Genomic DNA, 21,455 nt, shown 5'->3' with positions numbered 1-21,455 from the left:
CACTTCCGGTCCCACTTAGATTGGGGACCATAGATGTTAATGAGCCGGAGCTCTTGTCCCTTCATGAGGACATCTAATATCAGGCACCTCCCCATTTCTAACTCAATAACCCGTCGGCATTCAACCGGTGCGGTAAAAAGGACCGCCACTCCGCTATACGGCTCGGCCGCAAGAGACCAATAGGAGGACCCGAGTCTCCACTCCCTCTTAGCTTTAAACACCTCTGCCATATTTGGCAGCCTGGTCTCTTGCAAAAAGAAAATGTCAGCTTCAACCCGGCTGAGAAAATCAAAGGCCGCAAATCTAGCCATGTTTGACTTAATGCTGGCGACATTACTGGACGCCAGCGTCAACGGAGTGGGTACCGCCATCATTGGTGATTGAGTTAGATGGCTTTCTTCTTCCTACTCCCCTTACCCTCTGCCTCAGAGGAGGAATCCTTCCCCCTCTTTAATGACACAGAGGTGTCCATTCCCACATTTTTCCTTCTTTTCTTGTCCTCGTCTCCGGACTCTGGGCCAGTCCCTCCCCCCAAGGACCTTGCATCCCCAGGAGAAGGAGACTCGGTGCCCCCTGTAAGCTCTGCTGAAGCAGGAACCTCACCCTCAGCCTCCTCTTCTGAGGAAGAGATGTTATCAAGGGCTTGGAACCGGTTAGAAAGACCAACTAGAGGGGAGTCAGTTTTACCTTCCTTAGGTACCTTGGTCAGAGCGGGAGAAGATGTTTTATCTCCCTTCTTTCTCTTCTTTTTGGTGCCGAGCTTACGCTTGTTCTCTAGCCACCGCTTATTATCCTCATCCATACTTTCATAATGGGAGGATTCTGAGGCAGAGGCAGTTTCCTCCCTGTGGATCCTCCTGACCTCCTCATCCAACTCATCATCCCTCGGGGCCTCAGCAGCAAGACTGGCATCCAGGACAGGGGCTGCCCCGGTAGTCTGGTGCTCGCCCCGCTCCCTCTCCTGTCTGCGCTTGTCTAGACGCCTCAGCTGGGCAGGCGTCTTTTTATTGCATTTCTTCCCTGGCCCCTCAGCTCCCCCACCCCTGCTAGTCCCCTCTCCAGCAGAATCGGCCTCACGGCTTACTCCCACCGGGGTCTCGACTGCATTAGCGAAGGAGCGAGGACAACGGCTGAATGGGTGACCTAACTCACCACACAGGTGGCACCTAACCTCCACACAAGAGGCAGCAAGATGGCCGACACCCCCACACAATGCACATTTCTGCACAGTGCAGTTTGCACTGAAGTGTGTGGGGTCGCCGCACCTGTGACAAAGCTGCGGTTGCCCCTGGTAGAAGACCAGGATACGATCCCTACCCAGGAATGCAGATGATGGAATGTGGGCAACTGTACCACCTGAACTCTTAAGTTTTACCATAAACGTCCAGGCCCCTGACCAGATACCAAACTCGTCGCAGTTTTTCTTTGGCATCTCCACCACCTCTCCATACCAACCAAGCCACGTCATGATGTCATAACAAGAAAGCGACTCGTTACGAGTCATCACGGTCACTTTCTTGATCTGGTTTTGGCGAGACGCTGCCTGAACAGCAAAGTCTCGCCAGCCGGGCTCATTTTTTGCCAACTCATAATTCGCCCAGAAGAGCTCAAGCCCCTCTGGCCGAACAAAGCTGACATCAAATTCAGGCATGGAATAGGGATGTATCAAGGCGTAGATGTCAATCGCCTTGAAGCCCATCCTCAGCAGGAGCTCCACAACTTTAGACCTTGGCGGACATGCATCACTGCCCCTCCACCGAAGACGGACCACATTCCTACGCACACTGCCTGGCCCGGCTGTTGGGAGGGACCACACTGTATCCCCCCCTTTTTGCTCTTGGAAGGCCCCGAGGCCATGCCTCTCTATCCAGAAGGATAGATCAACCTATCGACCCTCTACCATTAGTGATCTCTCCCCCTTCTTTAGAGCCTCCAGAAGGCGCCGTTGCAACATGCCGTCCCCAAAGCCCAGAGACGAGGAGGATGCCCTATTTGACCCGGAGGTGACACTGGCATAACTCTGGACAGGCGTTGCCACCATCGGTGGGGCAACCGGACCAGTGACTACATCAGTCCCAACAGCATCACCATTACCCACCTCCATCTCACCCTCCACCAAACCAGCAACCACACCACTAGGCAATGAATTGGCCCCATTCACACCCACCACCACATTCATTCCTGCTGGACCAGTAACAATGGTGGATGACCTTTTGACCTCTGCATCATCAGGCACAAGGGGCTCAGCCAACTACATAGAACTGGAGGTGACCTCACCCCTGGTCTCTGATGTGTGTCTTCCACATCATCAGTCAGTAATTTCTGTTTGGCATTCGGTATAATGCGCCGCTGATCTTTAGCTGCTGTGAGACGCCGCTGATCTTTAGCATCAGGATCTTCCGGACCAGCGACGCCAACACAAAATAGCACTTTCGGGGGAGGACCGGAACGCTCAGCCCCAACAGCCCCCTCACACTGCCGCCGCTTCTCAACTAAGTGATCAGCGGCAACAGTATTTAGAGGCGCCGAGGCTACCGGAGCTGCCCCCGACACCGGGCTGCTCCCCCCTCCCACTGAGGAGCGCACCACAGCATCGTGGCCTGACCGAACGCCCGCCGCCCGGCCGCCCTCACTGTCCAGCCTCTCGGCTGATGCACCTCCTGCTACATCCCCGCTACTACAAGCAGAGACGGAGCTCTGCGCCTCACTACCGCGCTCTGTAATCTCCCCGCGCCTTTGCACCGGATCCACAGCAGAACCCGGGCTGGGCTGGGCAACGGGGCTTATGCAGCGAGCTGAGCCTGCCGCCGACTCAGGGGGTCCAGGGAGGGGGGCATATACGTATCTTACCGCTTCCTGCAGCTTTGGCTTGGTCTTCTTAGCCTTTTTGTGGCCCCCAGGTGCCTCTTCTGGTAGATCGTCACCAAGATGGAAGTTTTGGAGGCACACTGGGGACTCCAGGAGCTTTATCTCCGCCATTAGCGCCCCTCCCTGGCCGCTGCTGTCACTGTCCTCCCCAGAGCCGGCAGAACTGCGACCGGATGTCACTGTCGCCTGTCCTGCAGGGAGCTCGCTGCACGTGGCCTGCGGGTGACTTTGCAGGCTGCCAGGTGGGGCTTCCTGTTGGTCATCATCACTCTCATTATCCACCTGGCTCTCAGGCTGCAGCCCCATCTGCCTTTGCTCTCTGTTATCAGCCATTTCTCTGAAGCGGTCTTCATTTATCAGCTTTTCCTTAAATGAACCACTCTGCTCTCTGATGGTGGCTTTTCTTAGTTCCAGCAGATGAATTTCACTGGTGAGCCTCTTTACCTCCGCTTGGAGTTTTATCTTCCTCAATTTGGAGGCCCCCGCAGCTTTGGCACTTGTGCAGCGCAGCTCCTCCCGAAGTCTCCTGACCAGCTTACTTGCATCTTCATACTCACGGAGGTGGATCATGACCCGGGAGGCATAGGTGGACACAGACTCCCGGGGTCCCTGCAGCCCCCAACCCCGCTCAGTGAGGTCGGCCTCACCTCCGTGAGCACTCAGCTTTCCTCCGGAAGGAGCGCCATCATGCACGCCGCTGTCAGTCTTTTCCTCCATGCTGGAAGCCTTGCGGCTTATAGGAGTCTCCACAGTCCTGGGGGGAGTAGGAGCCACATTGCTGCGACTCCTGGTGGAGCGTCTCACCCCCGAGTCCTCAGATGTGCAGGCCGGTTGCTGGTTTCTCCTGCTCCCCGCCGGCCTGGTTCGGGAAGCAGAAGCCTGGGACTTGGCTCCATCACTCATCCCAGGAAACCCACTCCCTCCCTGGGTAGGAAAGGGAGCAGATCCCCAGGTGGAGAGGTGTTGATTCTCAGAGATCAGGAGCCCACAGCAGGATCTGCAGCCACCACACCCGCAATCAGCACACTGAGCAGCAGCTGATCCAGAGCTGCACTCACTAGTCTGCTGGTGCAGTCACTGTGTACATACATTACATTACTGATCCTGTAGTGATCCTGAATTACATCCTGTAGATCTTTTATTATAAAAATGAAAAACATACCAATAATAATAACAGAAACATAACAAAATTAATACCCAGAAAATAAACAATGTAATGAACTGGTCCAGCCGCTCCCTCTCTCCTCACACACATATTATACATATATACACAATAATAACTACCTACACCATGACATCTGGTCCGGTTACCAAACAAATAATAACAATATAATAAACAATAACCGACAAATTATATACAAACTAATATATACTTTTTTTTTTTTTTTAATAAAATAAATACTAGTATACAAATATATACAAGACAAAACAAAACCCCCCACACTCGAGCCCACCAGTCCCTCCCCGGCACTGACCTGAGAGCTGGTCCTGCGCCTCATGCCTCAGTCCATGTCCAACGTCCATAGGACAGATCAGGCAGTGCCAGTTTTTCACCCAAATAACCAGTGTCCCACAAGATGAACCCACCTCCCCCCTTTTCCCACCACCCAACCTAACACCTACACCCAAATCCATATATACAATATATACAGAAACAAACAATAGAATAACAAACAATACAATAACTACAACTGACAAAGCCCAAGTTCGGCGCCTGCAGCCCTACATCACTGTCTACTGATCAAAAACAAAAATCTATGGTGTCAGCAGCAGCCCACCACCAGGAGAGGAGATGACCAGACTAGGGCACACTAAAAGAAAAGCCCCTCCAGAGGAGAGCGGTCCTTCGTGTACCCAGTCTCTCATACTCCAGAGAACGCACCTTCACCAGGTCTCCGAGTATGGTCCTAAACACATCGTCCACTGGGAGGATTTTCCGCTGCGTCGATACTAAGCACCGTGCGTTCCACGTGTGATACCTAACCACTGCGCTAACTAGAAATAAGGTGCAGCGGTCCTGACCACCCAGGTCCCCGAATGCTCCATAGGCCCATTCCGCATAAGAGAGACCGGCCAGCCGGGGCCAGCCAATGGAGGCGCCCACCCTGTTGTACACCTCTGTGTTAAAGGGACAACGAAGCAGGAAGTGGTCCATACTTTCAAGCATGGTACCACAATGCTCCCGAGGACAGTTCCTACACTTCAGATTGTCCCTCACACACAGTTTCCCATGGATGCAGCGCCAAGCCAAGTCCCAAAACTTTGAGGGGATCCTGATAGAATTCAAAAGATGCAGACCCACCCCAAGATCCCGACTTGGGCAATCCCTGAGCGCCAGAGGCCTCTGAAAATGGGTCAACAGAACCCTTTTGTCAAGGAGCTTCCTTTATCTTAATAAAGGTATTCACAAGGAATACCACAGGGTTGACCATACCCAACCCTCCTAGTCTCCTCGTACGGTAAGTAACCTCCCTCTTAACCAGGTTCAGTCTATTCCCCCATAACAGTTGGAAGAACAAACTGTAGACCCGAGTCCAGAGAGGCTCTGGCAAGATGCACACACTGCCCAGATAGATCAGCTAAGGGAGCAGGTAAGTTTTGATCAGGTTTACCCTTTCCCTTAGGGTCAAAGACCAACTCTTCCATTGGTTCACCTTCTGAGTGGCGATCTCTAGCCTGCTGTCCCAATTTTGTTTGGGGTAATCCCCCTGGCCAAATTCGATGCCAAGAACTTTTGCAGAGACTTTGGGTTTTGGAAGGGTGTCCGGGAGATCAAAACCAGGATCTCCTCCTCCCAGCCAGAGACTCTCACACTTATCCCGGTTGATCTTAGACCCGGATGCCTCCGAGTAGCGATTTACCTCTGACATCAGCCATTCTGCCTCCTCATCAGAGGAAACAAAAACGGTGACGTCATCGGCATACGCCACCACTCTCAGAGTGGCTTCCGGTGCTGCCCGGTCCATCCCGATCCCAGCCAACGGTCCACGCTCCACCCTCCTAAGAAGTAGGTCAATCGCAAACACGAACAGTAGCGGGCTCAAGGGACAACCCTGGTGAACACCACACCCAACCTCAAAAGAGCTGCCAATCCAACCGTTCACAAGCGGGAAACTCTCTGCCCCAGCGTACAAGGTCTTAAACCAATCAACAAACCCCCCCGGCAGGCCATACCTCAGAAGGACAGACCAGAGGTACTCATGGTTAACCCGATCAAACGCTTTTGCCTGGTCCAATGACAGCATGTACCCCTTCCAGTGACCAGCCCTACCCTGCTCCACCGCCTCTCGGACACAGAGTACAGCACTAATTGTACTGCGGCCCGGAACAGAGCAATGCTGGGCCCCCGAAAGAAGCCGGGGTGCAAATGTCACCAGCCGATTAAACAGCACCTTTGCCAAAACCTTCCTGTCTGCATTGAGAAGCGCTATGGGACGCCAATTCTCAATGCAAGATGGGTCCTTACCCTTTGACAAGATGATCAGGGCAGACCTCCTCATTGACTTTGGCAGAGTGCCCGAGGAAAGACACTCGTTGAATACCTCAGTCAAGAGGGGAACCAAGGCGTCCTTTAAAGGTCTTATAGAATTCAGATGTTAAGCTATCTGGACCGGGAGATTTCTTTAGGGCGAGCCCTTCAATCGCCAACTTAACTTCCTCTTCCCTGATCATCTCTGTCAAAACGCCAAGAGAGGGATCTACCCCTGGTTCGGGGACGGCTTCTGCCAGAAAAGCCGACATCTCATCCCAATCCAGATCCCTCTTCCCCAAGAGGTGCGAGTAGAAGGATCTGACGACCTCCAGGATCCCTGATCTGGATCTTTTCAGGGACCCCGCAGTGTCAACCAGTCCTGTAACAACTTTACTATTCACTGACATCTTGCAGTTTCTGTAAGGGTCGGGTGAGCGGTACTTCCCGTAATCCCTCTCAAAAACCAAAGATGCGTGTCTATCATACTGACACCTCATTAGCAAAGATTTCACTCTGCAGATCTCCTCGCGGCTACCTCCAGTTGAGACGAAATGCTCGAGTTTCCTCCTCAGGCCCTGATACAGGCGGTACCTGTCCAGGCTCCTGAGGCTCGAGAGCTGGCGGAAGAATCTCGCCACCCTTTTCTTAAACATCTCCCACCACTCTGACTTACTACTACAAAGATCCAGTAAGGGTACCTGGCTCTGAAGAAAATCCTCAAAGGACTGTCTTATCGCCGCTTCTTCCAAGAGAGACGAATTGAGCCTCCAAAAGCCTCTTCCCATCCGGGGGGTCTCTGTAACATTCAGGGAAAACAAAATCAAACAGTGATCGGAGAACTCCACCTCAACAACAGATACTGCTGAAGAGACGGCTTCCTCCTTTAAATAAAACCTGTCTATCCTGGACCTACAGTTACCTCTATGATAGGTGAACCCCTCGTGGCCTGCGGTGTGCCGGATGTGGACATCCACCAGGCGAGCCTCACTAGCTATACTATTAAGGGCGATGCTATCATAAGTCAGCTTGTCTCTGGAACCTCCTCTATCCCGGGGCCTCGTGACAGTGTTGAAGTCCCCTCCAAAGACGACCTGCCGACTCGTAAAAAGGTAGGACTTGATCCTCGTAAAGAGACACTTCCGGTCCCACTTAGATTGGGGACCATAGATGTTAATGAGCCGAAGCTCCTGTCCCTTCATGAGGACATCTAATATCAGGCACCTCCCCATTTCTAACTCAATAACCCGTCGGCATTCTACCGGTGCGGTAAAAAGGACCGCCACTCCGCTATACGGCTCGGCCGCAAGAGACCAATAGGAGGGCCCGAGTCTCCACTCCCTCTTAGCTATAAACACCTCTGCCATATTTGGCAGCCTGGTCTCTTGCAAAAAGAAAATGTCAGCTTCAACCCGGCTGAGAAAATCAAAGGCCGCAAATCTAGCCATATTTGACTTAATGCTGGCGACATTAATGGACGCCAGCGTCAACGGAGTGGGTACCGCCATCATTGGTGATTGAGTTAGATGGCTTTCTTCTTCCTACTCCCCTTACCCTCTGCCTCAGAGGAGGAATCCTTCCCCCTCTTTAATGACACAGAGGTGTCCATTCCCACATTTTTCCTTCTTTTCTTGTCCTCGTCTCCGGACTCTGGGCCAGTCCCTCCCCCCAAGGACCCTGCATCCCCAGGAGAAGGAGACTCGGCGCCCCCTGTAAGCTCCGCTGAAGCCGGAACCTCACCCTCGGCCTCCTCCTCAGAGGAAGAGATGTTATCAAGGGCTTGGAACCGGTTAGAAAGACCAACCAGAGGGGAGTCAGTTTTACCTTCCTTAGGTACCTTGGTCAGAGCGGGAGAAGATGTTTTATCTCCCTTCTTTTTCTTCTTTTTGGTGCCGAGCTCACGCTTGTTCTCTAGCCACCGCTTATTATCCTCATCCATACTTTCATAATGGGAGGATTCTGAAGCAGAGGCAGTTTCCTCCCTGTGGATCCTCCTGACCTCCTCATCCAACTCATCATCCCTCGGGGCCTCAGCAGCAAGACTGGCATCCAGGACAGGGGCTGCCCCGGTAGTCTGGGGCTCGCCCCGCTCCCTCTCCTGTCTGCGCTTGTCTAGACGCCACAGCTGGGCAGGCGTCTTTTTATTGCTTTTCTTCCCTGGCCCCTCGGCTCCCCCACCCCTGCTAGTCCCCTCCACAGCAGAATCGGCCTCATGGCTTTCTCCCACCGGGGTCTCGACTGCATTAGCGAAGGAGCGAGGACAACGGCTGAATGGGTGACCTAACTCACCACACAGGTGGCACCTAATCTCCACACAAGAGGCAGCAAGATGGCCGACACCCCCACACAACGCGCATTTCTGCACAGTGCAGTTTGCACTGAAGTGTGTGGGGTCGCCGCACCTGTGACAGAGCTTCGGTTGCCCCTGGTAGAAGACCAGGATACGATCCCTACCCAGGAAGGCAGACGATGGAATGTGGGCAACCGTACCACCTGAACGCTTAAGTTTTACCATAAACGTCCAGGCCCCTGACCAGATACCAAACTCGTCGCGGTTTTTCTTTGGCATCTCCACCACCTCTCCATACCGACCAAGCCACGTCATGATGTCATAGCTAGAAAGCGACTCGTTACGAGTCATCACGGTCACTTTCTTGATCTGGTTTTGGCGAGACACTGCCTGAATGGCAAAGTCTCGCAAGCCGGGCTCATTTTTTGCCAACTCCTAATTCGCCCAGAAGAGCTCAAGCCCCTCTGGCCGAACAAAGCTGACATCAAATTCAGGCATGGAATAGGGATGTATCAAGGCGTAGATGTCAATCGCCTTGAAGCCCATCCTCAGCAGGAACTCCACAACCTTAGACCTTGGAGGACATGCATCACTGCCCCTCCACCGAAGACGAACCACATTCCTACGCACACTGCCTGGCCCGGCTGTTGGGAGGGACCACACTGTATCCCCCCTTTTTGCTCTCGGAAGGCCCCGAGGCCATGCCTCTCTATCCAGAAGGATAGATCAACCTCTCGACCCTCTACCATTATTGATCTCTCGCCCTTCTTTAGAGCCTCCAGAAGGCGCCATTGCAACATGCCGTCCCCAAAGCCCGGAGACGAGGAGGATGCCCTATTTGCCCCGGAGGTGACACTGGCATAACTCTGGACAGGCGTTGCCACCCCCGGGGGGGCAACCGGACCAGTGACCACATCAGCTCCAACAGCATCACCATTACCCACCTCCATCTCACCCTCCACCAAACCAGCAACCACACCACTAGACAATGAATTATCCTCATTCACCTCCACCACCACATTCATTCCTGCTGGACCAGTAACAATGGCGAATGACATTTTGACCTCCGCATCAGGCACAAGGGGCTCAGTCACCTCCATGGAACTGGAGACGACCTGACCCCCGGTCTTATGTGTGCCCTCCACATCATCCGTCGGTAATTTCCGCTGTTTGGCATTCGGAATAATGTGCCGCTGATCTTTAGCTGCTGTTAGGCGCCGCTGATCTTTAGCATCAGGATCTTCCAGACCAGCGACGCCAACACAAAATAGCACTTTCGTGGGAGGACCAGAACGCTCAGCCCCGACAGCCCCCTCACACTGCCGCCGCTTCTCAACTAAGTGATCAGCGGCAACAGCATTCAGAGGCGCCGAGGCTACCGGAGCTGCCCCCGACACCGGGCTGCTCCCCCTCCCACTGAGGAGCGCACCACAGCATCGTGGCCTGATGGAACGCCCGCCGCCGGGCCGCCCTCACTGTCCAGCCTCTCGGCTGATGCACCTCCTGCTACGTCCCCGCTACTACAAGCAGAGACGGAGCTCTACACCTCACTACCGTGCTGTGCAATCTCCTCGCGCCTTTGCATCGGATCCACATCAGAACCCGGGCTGGGCTGGGCAACGGGGCTTATACAGCGAGCTCAGAGGGTACAGGGAGGGGGGCATAGACATAGCTTACCGCTTCCTGCAGCTTTGGCTTGGTCTTCTTTGCCTTTTTGTGGCCCCCAGGTGCCTCTTCTGGTAGATCGTCACCAAGATGGAAGTTTTGGAGGCACACTGGGGACTCCAGGAGCTTAATCTCTGCCATTAGCGCCCCTCCCTGGCCGCTGCTGTCACTGTCCTCCCCAGAGCCGGCAGAACTGCGACCGGATGTCACTGTCGCCTGTCCTGCAGGGAGCTCGCTGCACGTGGCCTGCGGGTGACTTTGCAGGCTGCCAGGTGGGGCTTCCTGCTGGTCATCATCACTCTCATCATCCACCTGGCTCTCAGGCTGCAGCCCCATCTGCCTTTGCTCTCTGGTATCAGCCATTTCTCTAAAGCGGTCTTCATTTATACGTTTTTCTTTGAAAGGACCACTCTGCTCTAAGATGGTGGCTTTCCTAAGTTCCAGGAGATGAATTTCACTGGTCAGTCTTTTTATCTCCGCTTGGAGCTTGGCCTTCCTTGGTTTGGAGGCACCTGCAGCTTTTGCGCTTGTGCAGCGCTGCTCCTTCCGAAGTCTCCTGACCAGCTTACTGGCATCTTCATACTCACGGAGGTGGATCATGACCCGGGAGGCATAGGTGGACACAGACTCCCGTGGTCCCTGCAGCGCCCAACCCCCCTCAGGGAGGTCGGCCTCACCTCCGTGAGCACTCAGCTTTCCTCCGGAAGGAGCGCCATCATGCATGCCGCTGTCAGGCTTTTCCTCCATGCTCGAAGCCTTGCGGCTTCTAGGGGTCTCCACAATCCCGGGGGGAGTAGGAGCCACATTGCTGCGACTCCTGGTGGAGCGTCTCACCCCCGAGTCCTCTGATGTGCAGGCCGGTTGCTGGTTTCTTCTGCCCCCCCGCCGGCCTGGTTCGGGAAGCAGAAGCCTGGGGCTTGGCTCCTTCACTCATTCCAGAAACCCGCTCCCTCCCTGGGTAAGCGAGCGAGCAGGTCCCCAGGTGGAGAGGTGTTGGTTTCTCAGAGATCAGGAGCACACAGCAGGATCTGCAGCCACCACACCCGCAATCACCACACTGACTAGCAGCTGATCAGAGCTGCACCCAGTATGCTGCTTGTGCAGTCACTGTGTACATACATTACATTACTGATCCTGTAGTGATCCTGAGTTACATCCTGTATTATCCTCCAGAGCTGCACTCACTATTCTGCTGGTGCAGTCACTGTGTGCATACATTACATTACTGATCCTGAGTTACATCCTGTATTATACTCCAGAGCTGCACTCACTATTCTGCTGGTGCAGTCACTGTGTACATACATTACATTACTGATCCTGAGTTACATCCTATATTATACTCCAGAGCTGCGCTTTCAGCTTTCTGCTTGTTATTTGGGTGACTTATAAATAATATACTTCATCATTTCTCTTTCTATAGAATTTACAGCTTCGGGTCCCTCAAGGCCAAAATCTCTTTGAGTCTGTTCTGCGCAGCAGATCGTCGATGGCGGTGACGGAGGAGCTGAAGCTGGAGGATCTCCGCTACCAGTGGATGTTGTACAAGTCCAAGCTCCGAGATTCTGGGAAACACACGGTGAGAGATCCGTGGATTTTCATTGGGACATTGGAACTTTACTGGGAATTTCCTATTGTCTTGTTTGTCTTAATGGAAAAGTTCACACTTAGAATTTACTGATGTTCTTTGTGCTGATGAAGTATTTGTATATATTCTTCACAGAACATGAAAGTAGCCGAAGAGCCCAGAGGAATAACCAAGGTAAGAAGGGTAAGAACAGCTGGGTACATCAAAAGTTAGAGCCTGTCTGTCACCTGAGATCAGCGGTGACATCACTGAGAATGCCGCCTATCCATCACTAGAGATCAGTGATGACATCACTGAGAATGCCGCCTATCTATCACTAGAGATCAGCGGTGACATCACTGAGAATGCCGCCTATCCATCACCAGAGATCAGCGGTGACATCACTGAGAATGCCGCCTATCCATCACTAGAGATCAGCGGTGACATCACTGAGAATGCCGCCTATCCGTCACCAGAGATCAGCGATGACATCACTGAGAATGCTGCCTATCCATCACCAGAGATCAGTGGTGACTTCACTGGGAATGCCGCCTATCCATCACCAGAGATCAGTGATGACATCACTGAGAATGCCGCCTATCTATCACCAGAGATCAGCGGTGACATCACTGAGAATGCCGCCTATCCATCACCAGAGATCAGCGGTGACATCACTGAGAATGCCGCCTATCCATCACCAGAGATCAGCGGTGACATCACTGAGAATGCCGCCTATCCATCACTAGAGATCAGCGGTGACATCACTGAGAATGCCGCCTATCCATCACCCGAGATCAGCGGTGACATCACTGAGAATGCCGCCTATCCATCACCAGAGATCAGCGGTGACATCACTGAGAATGCCGCCTATCCATCACTAGAGATCAGCGGTGACATCACTGAGAATGCCTCCTATCCATCACCAGAGATCAGCGGTGACATCACTGAGAATGCCGCCTATCCATCACTAGAGATCAGCGGTGACATCACTGAGAATGCCGCCTATCCATCAGTACAGATCAGCGGTGACATCACTGAGAATGCCGCCTATCCATCAGTAGAGATCAGCGGTGACATCACTGAGAATGCCATCTATCCATCACCAGAGATCAGCGGTGACATCACTGAGAATGCCGCCTATCCATCACCAGAGATCAGCGGTGACATCACTGAGAATGCCGCCTATCCATCACCAGAGATCAGCGGTGACATCACTGAGAATGCCGCCTATCCATCACCAGAGATCAGCGGTGACATCACTGAGAATGCCGCCTATCCATCACCAGAGATCAGCGGTGACATCACTGAGAATGCCTCCTATCCATCACCAGAGATCAGCGGTGACATCACTGAGAATGCCGCCTATCCATCACCAGAGATCAGCGGTGACATCACTGAGAATGCCGCCTATCCATCACTAGAGATCAGCGGTGACATCACTGAGAATGCCGCCTATCCATCACCAGTGATCAGCGGTGACATCACTGAGAATGCTGCCTATCCATCACCAGAGATCAGCGGTGACATCACTGAGAATGCCGCCTATCCATCACCAGAGATCAGCGGTGACATCACTGAGAATGCCTCCTATCCATCACCAGAGATCAGCGGTGACATCACTGAGAATGCCGCCTATCCATCACCAGAGATCAGCGGTGACATCACTGAGAATGCCGCCTATCCATCACTAGAGATCAGCGGTGACATCACTGAGAATGCCGCCTATCCATCACCAGAGATCAGCGGTGACATCACTGAGAATGCCGCCTATCCATCACCAGAGATCAGCGGTGACATCACTGAGAATGCCGCCTATTCATCACCAGAGATCAGCAGTGACATCACTGAGAATGCCGCCTATCCATCACCAGAGATCAGCGGTGACATCACTGAGAATGCCGCCTATCCATTACCTGATGTGTATCCTGTTCTTTCTTGCAGGTGCCGGGGGGACTCTGCTCGTTCCTGCATCGGGTGTGCTGTGCCGCTCTTCCTCTGCAGTTCCTCCTGCTCCTCCTCCTCCTTTTGGCGTTTCTTCTCCCTCTTCTACAAGAAGCCAAGACCTGCGCCCTGTCCAACAATTTTGCGCGTTCCTTTAACCTGATGCTGAAGTATGACGGGCCCCCTCCCACTTAGGGCCCCGGCTCCTGAGGGTCCAGTATATACTGTAATCTCTATATTATGGCAGCTGCTCCTCCGTCTTGTACATAGCGTTTTTAGCCAATCCTGACCAGCAATGATGGGGTTAAGGTTCCCTGTATATAGCTGCGGTTGTATATATAATAGAATGGCGCAGGAGCGTGTTCTATATTTTATACATTGTATTTATGGTTTATACACCCGGTAATGCGCTTTTTTATGTAAATGTCTGTTTCTGAATATTGTCTTTTTTTTCTGCTATTGACAATCACAAATGACTGTGGGAAAATCTGACATGAAGGGGGTGTCCAGGATCAGAGACACATGGCCGCGTCCTTCCATAGATGGCGCCGTCTCCACTTTTTAATATTTTTTTTTAAATATGATATAAGATATTTTACATTTTAGATGAAGTTTCCCTTTAAGATTTTTGAAGGACCACCCCTGCTTATTTTGTTACATTGTAGCTCCACCTTCTTATGCAAATGAGCAAGAGTTGGATTTTTCTATGAAATGTTTTTTGCATTTTTATGGCCAGTTTTCCCTTTTCTATTTGTCCACGAGACACAATACAGATGTGGAGAGGAGACTTTGTTACTTTCTACAGATGTGGAGGGAGACTTTGTTACTTTCTACAGATGTGGAGGGAGACTTTGTTACTTTCTACAGATGTGGAGGGAGACTTTGTTACTTTCTACAGATGTGGAGGGGAGACTTTGTTACTTTCTACAGATGTGGAGGGAGACTTTGTTACTTTCTACAGATGTGGAGAGGAGACTTTGTTACTTTCTACAGATGTGGAGAGGAGACTTTGTTACTTTCTACAGATGTGGAGAGGAAACTGTTACTTTCTACAGATGTGGAGAGGAGACTTTGTTACTTTCTACAGATGTGGAGAGGAAACTTACTTTCTACAGATGTGGAGGGAGACTTTGTTTCTTTCTACGGATGTGGAGGGAGACTTTGTTACTTTCTACGGATGTGGAGGGAGACTTTGTTACTTTCTACGGATGTGGAGAGGAGACTTTACTTTCTACAGATGTGGAGAGGAGACTTTGTTACTTTCTACAGATGTGGAGAGGAGACTTTGTTACTTTCTACAGATGTGGAGAGGAAACTGTTACTTTCTACAGATGTGGAGGGAGACTTTGTTTCTTTCTACGGATGTGGAGGGAGACTTAGTTACTTTCTACAGATGTGGAGAGGAGACTTTGTTACTTTCTACAGATGTGGAGGGGAGACTTTGTTACTTTCTACAGATGTGGAGAGGAGACTGTTACTTTCTACGGATGTGGAGAGGAGACTTTGTTACTTTCTACAGATGTGGAGAGGAGACTGTTACTTTCTACAGATGTGGAGGGGAGACTGTTACTTTCTACAGATGTGGAGGGAGACTTTGTTTCTTTCTACGGATGTGGAGGGAGACTTTGTTACTTTCTACGGATGTGGAGAGGAAACTGTTACTTTCTGCAGATGTGGAGAGGAGACTTTGTTACTTTCTACAGATGTGGAGAGGAGACTGTTACTTTCTACAGATGTGGAGGGAGACTGTTACTTTCTACAGATGTGGAGGGAGACTTTGTTACTTTCTACAGATGTGGAGGGGAGACTTTGTTACTTTCTACAGATGTGGAGAGGAAACTGTTACTTTCTACAGATGTGGAGGGGAGACTTTGTTACTTTCTACAGATGTGGAGGGAGACTTTGTTACTTTTAATATTTTTAGCAGAAATTGTAATTTTGTATTAATGCTTCCTGTTACCCAGAAGCCTCGCCGTAGGTCACTGCTTCCATCCAGATACTAAGAATGATGAGAGTTGTAATCTTAGCAAGTCCCGGTGCCTTGGCTCCCTCTCATTCTTACCCCATAATATTTGTACGCTGTCATTAATTTCACATGTAGTACAACTCCCAGCATGTTGTCGGCCTCTGTAGGGTTACTGCTACTCAGTGGTGGCCTATGAAATTCAACTCTACCCACAATGCATTGGGTCAATACAGCATGGACCGTGGTACATATATTAGGGACCATGATGCTTTGCAACCTTACATTTAAAGGGATTGTTCAGCCAAAAACAAAATGTAGCAAAATTAAATATATTGGCATATTTGTAATTTAATGTCAAGTTTGAGAAATCGGCAGTGGCCCCGGGTCCTGTCAGGTCCACGACTGCTCCTGTGCTCTGTCCTGTGTCAGTGTATGTCCAGAGTAATGTATGACTACTCGTTTCAATAATCAGGCCAGCCTCCTTCCCGGTCATGGTTAATGAACAAATGGAGAAGTGGTCTGGCTTGCCTATGAAATGAGCTGTCAGCCAGCCCCCTTCTATGTCATGGTTGCAATATTGATGGAGAAGCAGCTTGGCTTAGTTATTAAAATGAGCTGTCAGCCAGCCCCCTTTTCTGCTATGGTTGAAGCACAGATGGAGAGAGCTGGCTTACCTGTTGAATCGAGCTATTAGACAGCCCCCTTCTCTGCTATGGTCGATGAATTCATGGAGAAGGTGGCAGGCTTAGGGTCTGAAATAAGCAGTCAGCCAGCCCCCCTCACATACTGCTCTGGACTTCCCCGATCTTCAGCTATAAGGTCTGGGTCTCAGCAGGCCCTGTTCTGGTTTGTGTCATCAGGGACTTACTGACCAGTCCTTCCAGTAATAAGCCAGCCCCCTTCTCTGTCATGGTTTGTACATAAACGTGGAAGGAGGTCGGCTTACCCATCAAAATGAACACACGTTCCTGTCCTGCACTAATCTTTGGCTATAAGGTCCAGTCACAGGTGCCAGCAGGTCCACTTCTGGTTTATGTCAGGACATGACCATGCTGTATGTGAAAGGAGGCTGGCTGACTGCTCGTTTATAAAACTGAGCCAAACCCCTCCTGTCCTGGCCATGCAAGGATATAGAAGGGGCTGATTTAGCTATTGAAATGAGCTGTCCGCCAGCCCCATTCTCTGAAATGATTGATGCGTAGATGGAGAAGGGGGCTGGCTGACTGCTCGCCTGTGATTGACAGAGAAGGGGGCTGGCTAACATTGAAATCGGCAGTCAGACGGCCCCCTTCACGCGTAGCTTTTTTTCAGAAAGATCAGACCTGAAATATATTATGAAGTTTCTAATTTTAGGACATTTAACTCCTTTTTTTTTTAGCAGACGGCCCCTTTTACCGTAGTTTCTTTACACTTTTTCTTGCCACCTGAGTTGTAGTAAGGCTGGAGGATAACCCCCATCGGAGCTGTGTTGGCAGCCATACTGCTGCCCGCCAGCTTTCCTTGGTGCAGAGTTTCCAGAGTTCCTTTCACCTGTAAAGTAGCAGAAGTCTCTTTGTTACTTTATGTTTTGTCTGATGAAACTTTTTAGGCCACATAATCCGCGCACGGATATGAAGCTGCGGATTAATGCGCCGGTTATTGCGGCGTTAGCGTATTTAATAGCCAGCGGTAGAAATAATTCCAGAGTAGTTTTGGGGAGGGCGGAGAAGTGAGATAAAAGTTTGCTCACTTGTAAGACAAGTAACTGCTGCCGGGATGGAGAATAGTCTGACTTTATTATTTCAGGTAACACGAGTAACTACCTAGGAAAAAAAAAATTCTGCATGCACGACGCGTCCTGGAAATTTAATTACAGCTGGCGGCTTATTCCCCGAGCTCCGCATGTTCCCCTAAAATGACCTAAAAGAGAAACGTGACATCTTGACTTAAAACCATGCAGTACCATTTTTCACCACTATTGTTGGCACTAATTTCTCATAAGTGATTATGCAACAGCGCCCCCACTCGTACATCTATCTCCATCATATCCCCGATCCTTCGAATGCAATATCTTTGTACTGAACAGTCTCCCTGACAGATCAGACACCTATGTGTAATCAGTACTCAGGAGTCTACAGCATATCTGTGTGCAGAATTATTACGTGCGACCCCTTTAAATGAGCAGACTTTGGTGCGATGTCCGTGGGCCGCACAGATGAGTTCAGTGTTTCCTGTCGCTGATCCGTGAGGTCGGGGAAGAAATTAAAAATTCATTCAGGAAATTGCTTTTAATAAATTTGTTCCCATGCAGACGTCAGTCTGAGGTCGCTGTATAATGCGCGATGTGAGGGGTTAAACTGGAGATGTTTCCAGATAGAGACAGTCAGAGTGTAAAAGAGACAGCTAAGGAGGGAGGTGGGATGTAGTTATGAGACAGTTTGGAATGTGAAGGAGATGACGACTGCTGAGAACTTGAGACAGTTCTAGATCTGAGGCTTATGGGGATGTCTAATAGAGACCGTTCTAGATCTGAGAAGGATGAAGACATCTGAAAGAGACCGTTCTAGATCTGAGAAGCATGGAGACATCTGAAAGAGACAGTTCTAGATCTGAGGAGGATGGAGACGTCTGCTAGAGACCGTTCTAGATCTGAGAAGGATGGAGACGTGTGCTAGAGACAGTTCTAGATCTGAGGAGGATGGAGACGTCTGCTAGAGACCGTTCTAGATCTGAGGAGGATGGAGACGTCTGCTAGAGACCGTTCTAGATCTGAGGAGGATGGAGACGTCTGCTAGAGACAGTTCTAGATCTGAGAAGGATGGAGACGTCTGCTAGAGACAGTTCTAGATCTGAGGAGGATGGAGACGTCTGTTAGAGACCGTTCTAGATCTGAGGACAATGAGACGTCTGATGAGCAGTCGTGGGTCTGAGAGTTTGAGATCGGTTTAGACACGATAGAGACAGTTAAGAGGAGTTCAGAATGAGAGCGTTCAGGATGTAATAGAGAATTTTAAGTACAGAAAGTTCTTGGTCTGAAAAGTGAGATTGTAGTTTGGCGACGGCTCAGCTGCTGATAAATATAAACTTATGTTTGGAGACCATCGAGGAGTAAATGGAAAAGATCTCAGCTGGGAGTTTTATTCTGGTACTGTAGTTTGTAAATGGTGTGAGAGATAATATAATGTCAGCTGAATATTCTTTACAGTTTATATTTCTTCTTACTGATTAATGTCAGATAAACTTCCCCTTTAAATCTTGCTACAATGTATTACATTTGTAACTTGCAATACCACTTTTCACCACTGTCATTAGCAAACATTTTCCATTGACACCAATGAAACAGCGCCCCCATCTCTAGTCTGATACTAAAAGATGTGATCGTAAAATGTAAATACCAAAATGTCTGCTTCACGTCACTTGTCTCATCTATTGCATTATTCTTGTGCCCTGTTGTGTATAAATATGTGACTCTTCAGATATTGGGTTATACTATGCCTGAAGAAGAGACCTGAGTAGTCTGGAAAGCTTGCAACTTGTTACCATCTTTTCAGTTAGCCATTAAAAGGTATCAACCACTGAGGACTCTCAAATCAATCTAAAATTCTAGAAAACAAGTGAAGGAAAAACAAGTCCAAGGAAGGGGGAGGGGAGGGGTGCATCAAAGAACATCCCAAGAGGGTCGGATATTTCCTAAATATACTCATCTGTGCACCCCGAAATACACAAAATCTGAATATTATTTAGAATTCTGTCGCAATGTTGCCATCACCCACATCTAACCCCATCTATGTTCTCAGCCCTCAATAACTCCTCCACCACACAACCTCCGGACACACACAAGTCTATGAAGTAGAGTGCAAGCTCTGTGGATCAGCGGCTCATGTTCCACGCTCTTCTCTATTCTCATCTATTTTCTTTGTAAATTGACTTTTTACATGGAGAAGGTATAAATAAAGATACCTGAAAATATTAGATCTGCTCTTTGGTCTTTAATGCTTCCCATTTTGTCTGTGTGATCACTGCACGGTCATATATTACATTTTTCTACACAACCTCAAAGGGGGCCCTGGATATCACAAGTGGCACAGCGCCATTCATTGTGTAATGGCCATGAAGGGTACTGCATGTTCTTCCATAATACAAGTGAAAACTAGGAAGCATGCAGTACCACTCACGGCCACTACACAAGGTGCTGCACTGTCACTAATGGGAAGACTGGATGACAACCTGTATAGCTACTATTATAGCTCACATGGGAGTTGTCGCCCTTTCCTATAGAAGAATATCAAATGCTAGACTTCCCTAGTAATTCAGCTACAGATGCCGATCCTAGGAAACTCGGGCCCCAGATGCCGAGCCCAGGAAGGCCGGGCTCTCGAGGCCGAGCCCAGGAAGGCCGGGCTCTCGAGGCCGAGCCCAGGAAGGCCGGGCTCTCGAGGCCGAGCCCAGGAAGGCCGGGCTCTCGAGGCCGAGCCCAGGAAGGCCGGGCTCTCGAGGCCGAGCCCAGGAAGGCCGGGCTCTCGAGGCCGAGCCCAGGAAGGCCGGGCTCTCGAGGCCGAGCCCAGGAAGGCCGGGCTCTCGAGGCCGAGCCCAGGAAGGCCGGGCTCTCGTGGCCGAGCCCAGGAAGGCCGGGCTCTCGAGGCCGAGCCCAGGAAGGCCGGGCTCTCGAGGCCGAGCCCAGGAAGGCCGGGCTCTCGAGGCCGAGCCCAGGAAGGCCGGGCTCTCGAGGCCGAGCCCAGGAAGGCCGGGCTCTCGAGGCCGAGCCCAGGAAGGCCGGGCTCTCGTGGCCGAGCCCAGGAAGGCCGGGCTCTCGAGGCCGAGCCCAGGAAGGCCGGGCTCTCGTGGCCGAGCCCAGGAAGGCCGGGCTCTCGAGGCCGAGCCCAGGAAGGCCGGGCTCTCGAGGCCGAGCCCAGGAAGGCCGGGCTCTCGTGGCCGAGCCCAGGAAAGCCGGGCTCTCGAGGCCGAGCCCAGGAAAGCCGGGCTCTCGAGGCCGAGCCCAGGAAGGCCGGGCTCTCGAGGCCGAGCCCAGGAAGGCCGGGCTCTCGAGGCCGAGCCCAGGAAGGCCGGGCTCTCGAGGCCGAGCCCAGGAAGGCCGGGCTCTCGAGGCCGAGCCCAGGAAAGCCGGGCTCTCGAGGCCGAGCCCAGGAAAGCTGGGTGACAACCCCTATAAAAGCTTTGATGATGACCATACTGGTTGTCATCATCTCATCTTGACAGAACAGTTTTAACTCAGAGATCTAAAATAATAATTGTATCTTCTCTGAAGGTTGGAATAACCTCTGCTTGCTGGCAGTGAATTGGAGCAGTTTTTTTACAACCTCTAATCCTTCTCACAGCTGAGAGTTTGCTACAATTGTATCCTGCCTAGACAATGATCCTCTGGGAGCTAAACAGCTGGGATTACCGGCTGATACTTTGTTACATTCTGCCTGCGATGATACATTGTGCTGTGTGTTCCTCTCACTGAGGACTGTCTAGACTGGATACAATTGTAGCAAAACTTCAGCTGTGTAAAATATCAGGTCTGTACAAGTTTGCAGCTTTTAGATGTTTTAATTCATTGACAGCAAATCCAGAACTGGGAGGTGAAGTTATTGTTATCTGTCATTGGCTCCTGATGGGAATAGCAGCGATAAATCCCGGCCCTCGCCGTCCATGATGGCCGCTCCCCGCGCTCCCCACCGTCCATCATCCGGGCAGCAAATTAAATTCT

The 21,455-nt window shown here is 51.0% G+C and overlaps 2 protein-coding genes across 12 annotated transcripts in view; both read left to right on the top strand.

The window, feature by feature from the left end:
• Positions 1–13,993, top strand: part of SYNE3 (spectrin repeat containing nuclear envelope family member 3) — a 106,463-nt gene extending 92,470 nt beyond the window's left edge. For all 9 annotated transcript variants that reach the window (XM_073638347.1, XM_073638339.1, XM_073638346.1 and 6 more), the window contains 3 exons: positions 11,713–11,868; positions 12,013–12,051; positions 13,798–13,993. In XM_073638347.1, coding sequence (XP_073494448.1) covers positions 11,713–11,868; positions 12,013–12,051; positions 13,798–13,992 — 390 coding nt within the window. In that variant the 3' untranslated portion in view covers position 13,993. The remainder of the gene's footprint in view (positions 1–11,712; positions 11,869–12,012; positions 12,052–13,797) is intronic.
• Positions 13,994–14,503: 510 nt separating this feature from the next.
• Positions 14,504–19,714, top strand: LOC141153495 (uncharacterized). 3 transcript variants are annotated; one of them, XM_073638349.1, is made up of 3 exons: positions 14,504–15,516; positions 15,575–15,616; positions 15,710–19,714. In XM_073638349.1, the coding sequence occupies exons 1-3, from the start codon at positions 14,504–14,506 to the stop codon at positions 15,798–15,800; spliced, it is 1,146 nt and encodes a 381-aa protein (XP_073494450.1). In that variant the 3' UTR covers positions 15,801–19,714. The 3 variants fall into 3 exon arrangements, with proteins under 3 accessions (XP_073494450.1, XP_073494451.1, XP_073494449.1); XM_073638350.1 differs by lacking the exon at positions 15,575–15,616 and having other exon boundaries at positions 14,504–15,508; positions 15,692–19,714; XM_073638348.1 differs by having other exon boundaries at positions 15,575–19,714.
• Positions 19,715–21,455: the final 1,741 nt, after the last annotated feature.

This window comes from Phyllobates terribilis, unplaced genomic scaffold (genome assembly GCF_046119375.1).
Source record: "Phyllobates terribilis strain yellow unplaced genomic scaffold, ASM4611937v1 Scaffold_7__3_contigs__length_470593459, whole genome shotgun sequence".
In the NCBI taxonomy this organism is placed as follows: Eukaryota; Metazoa; Chordata; class Amphibia; order Anura; family Dendrobatidae; genus Phyllobates; species Phyllobates terribilis.
Note: the sequence above shows the minus strand (reverse complement) of the source record. Positions and strands in the feature narration are given on the sequence as shown.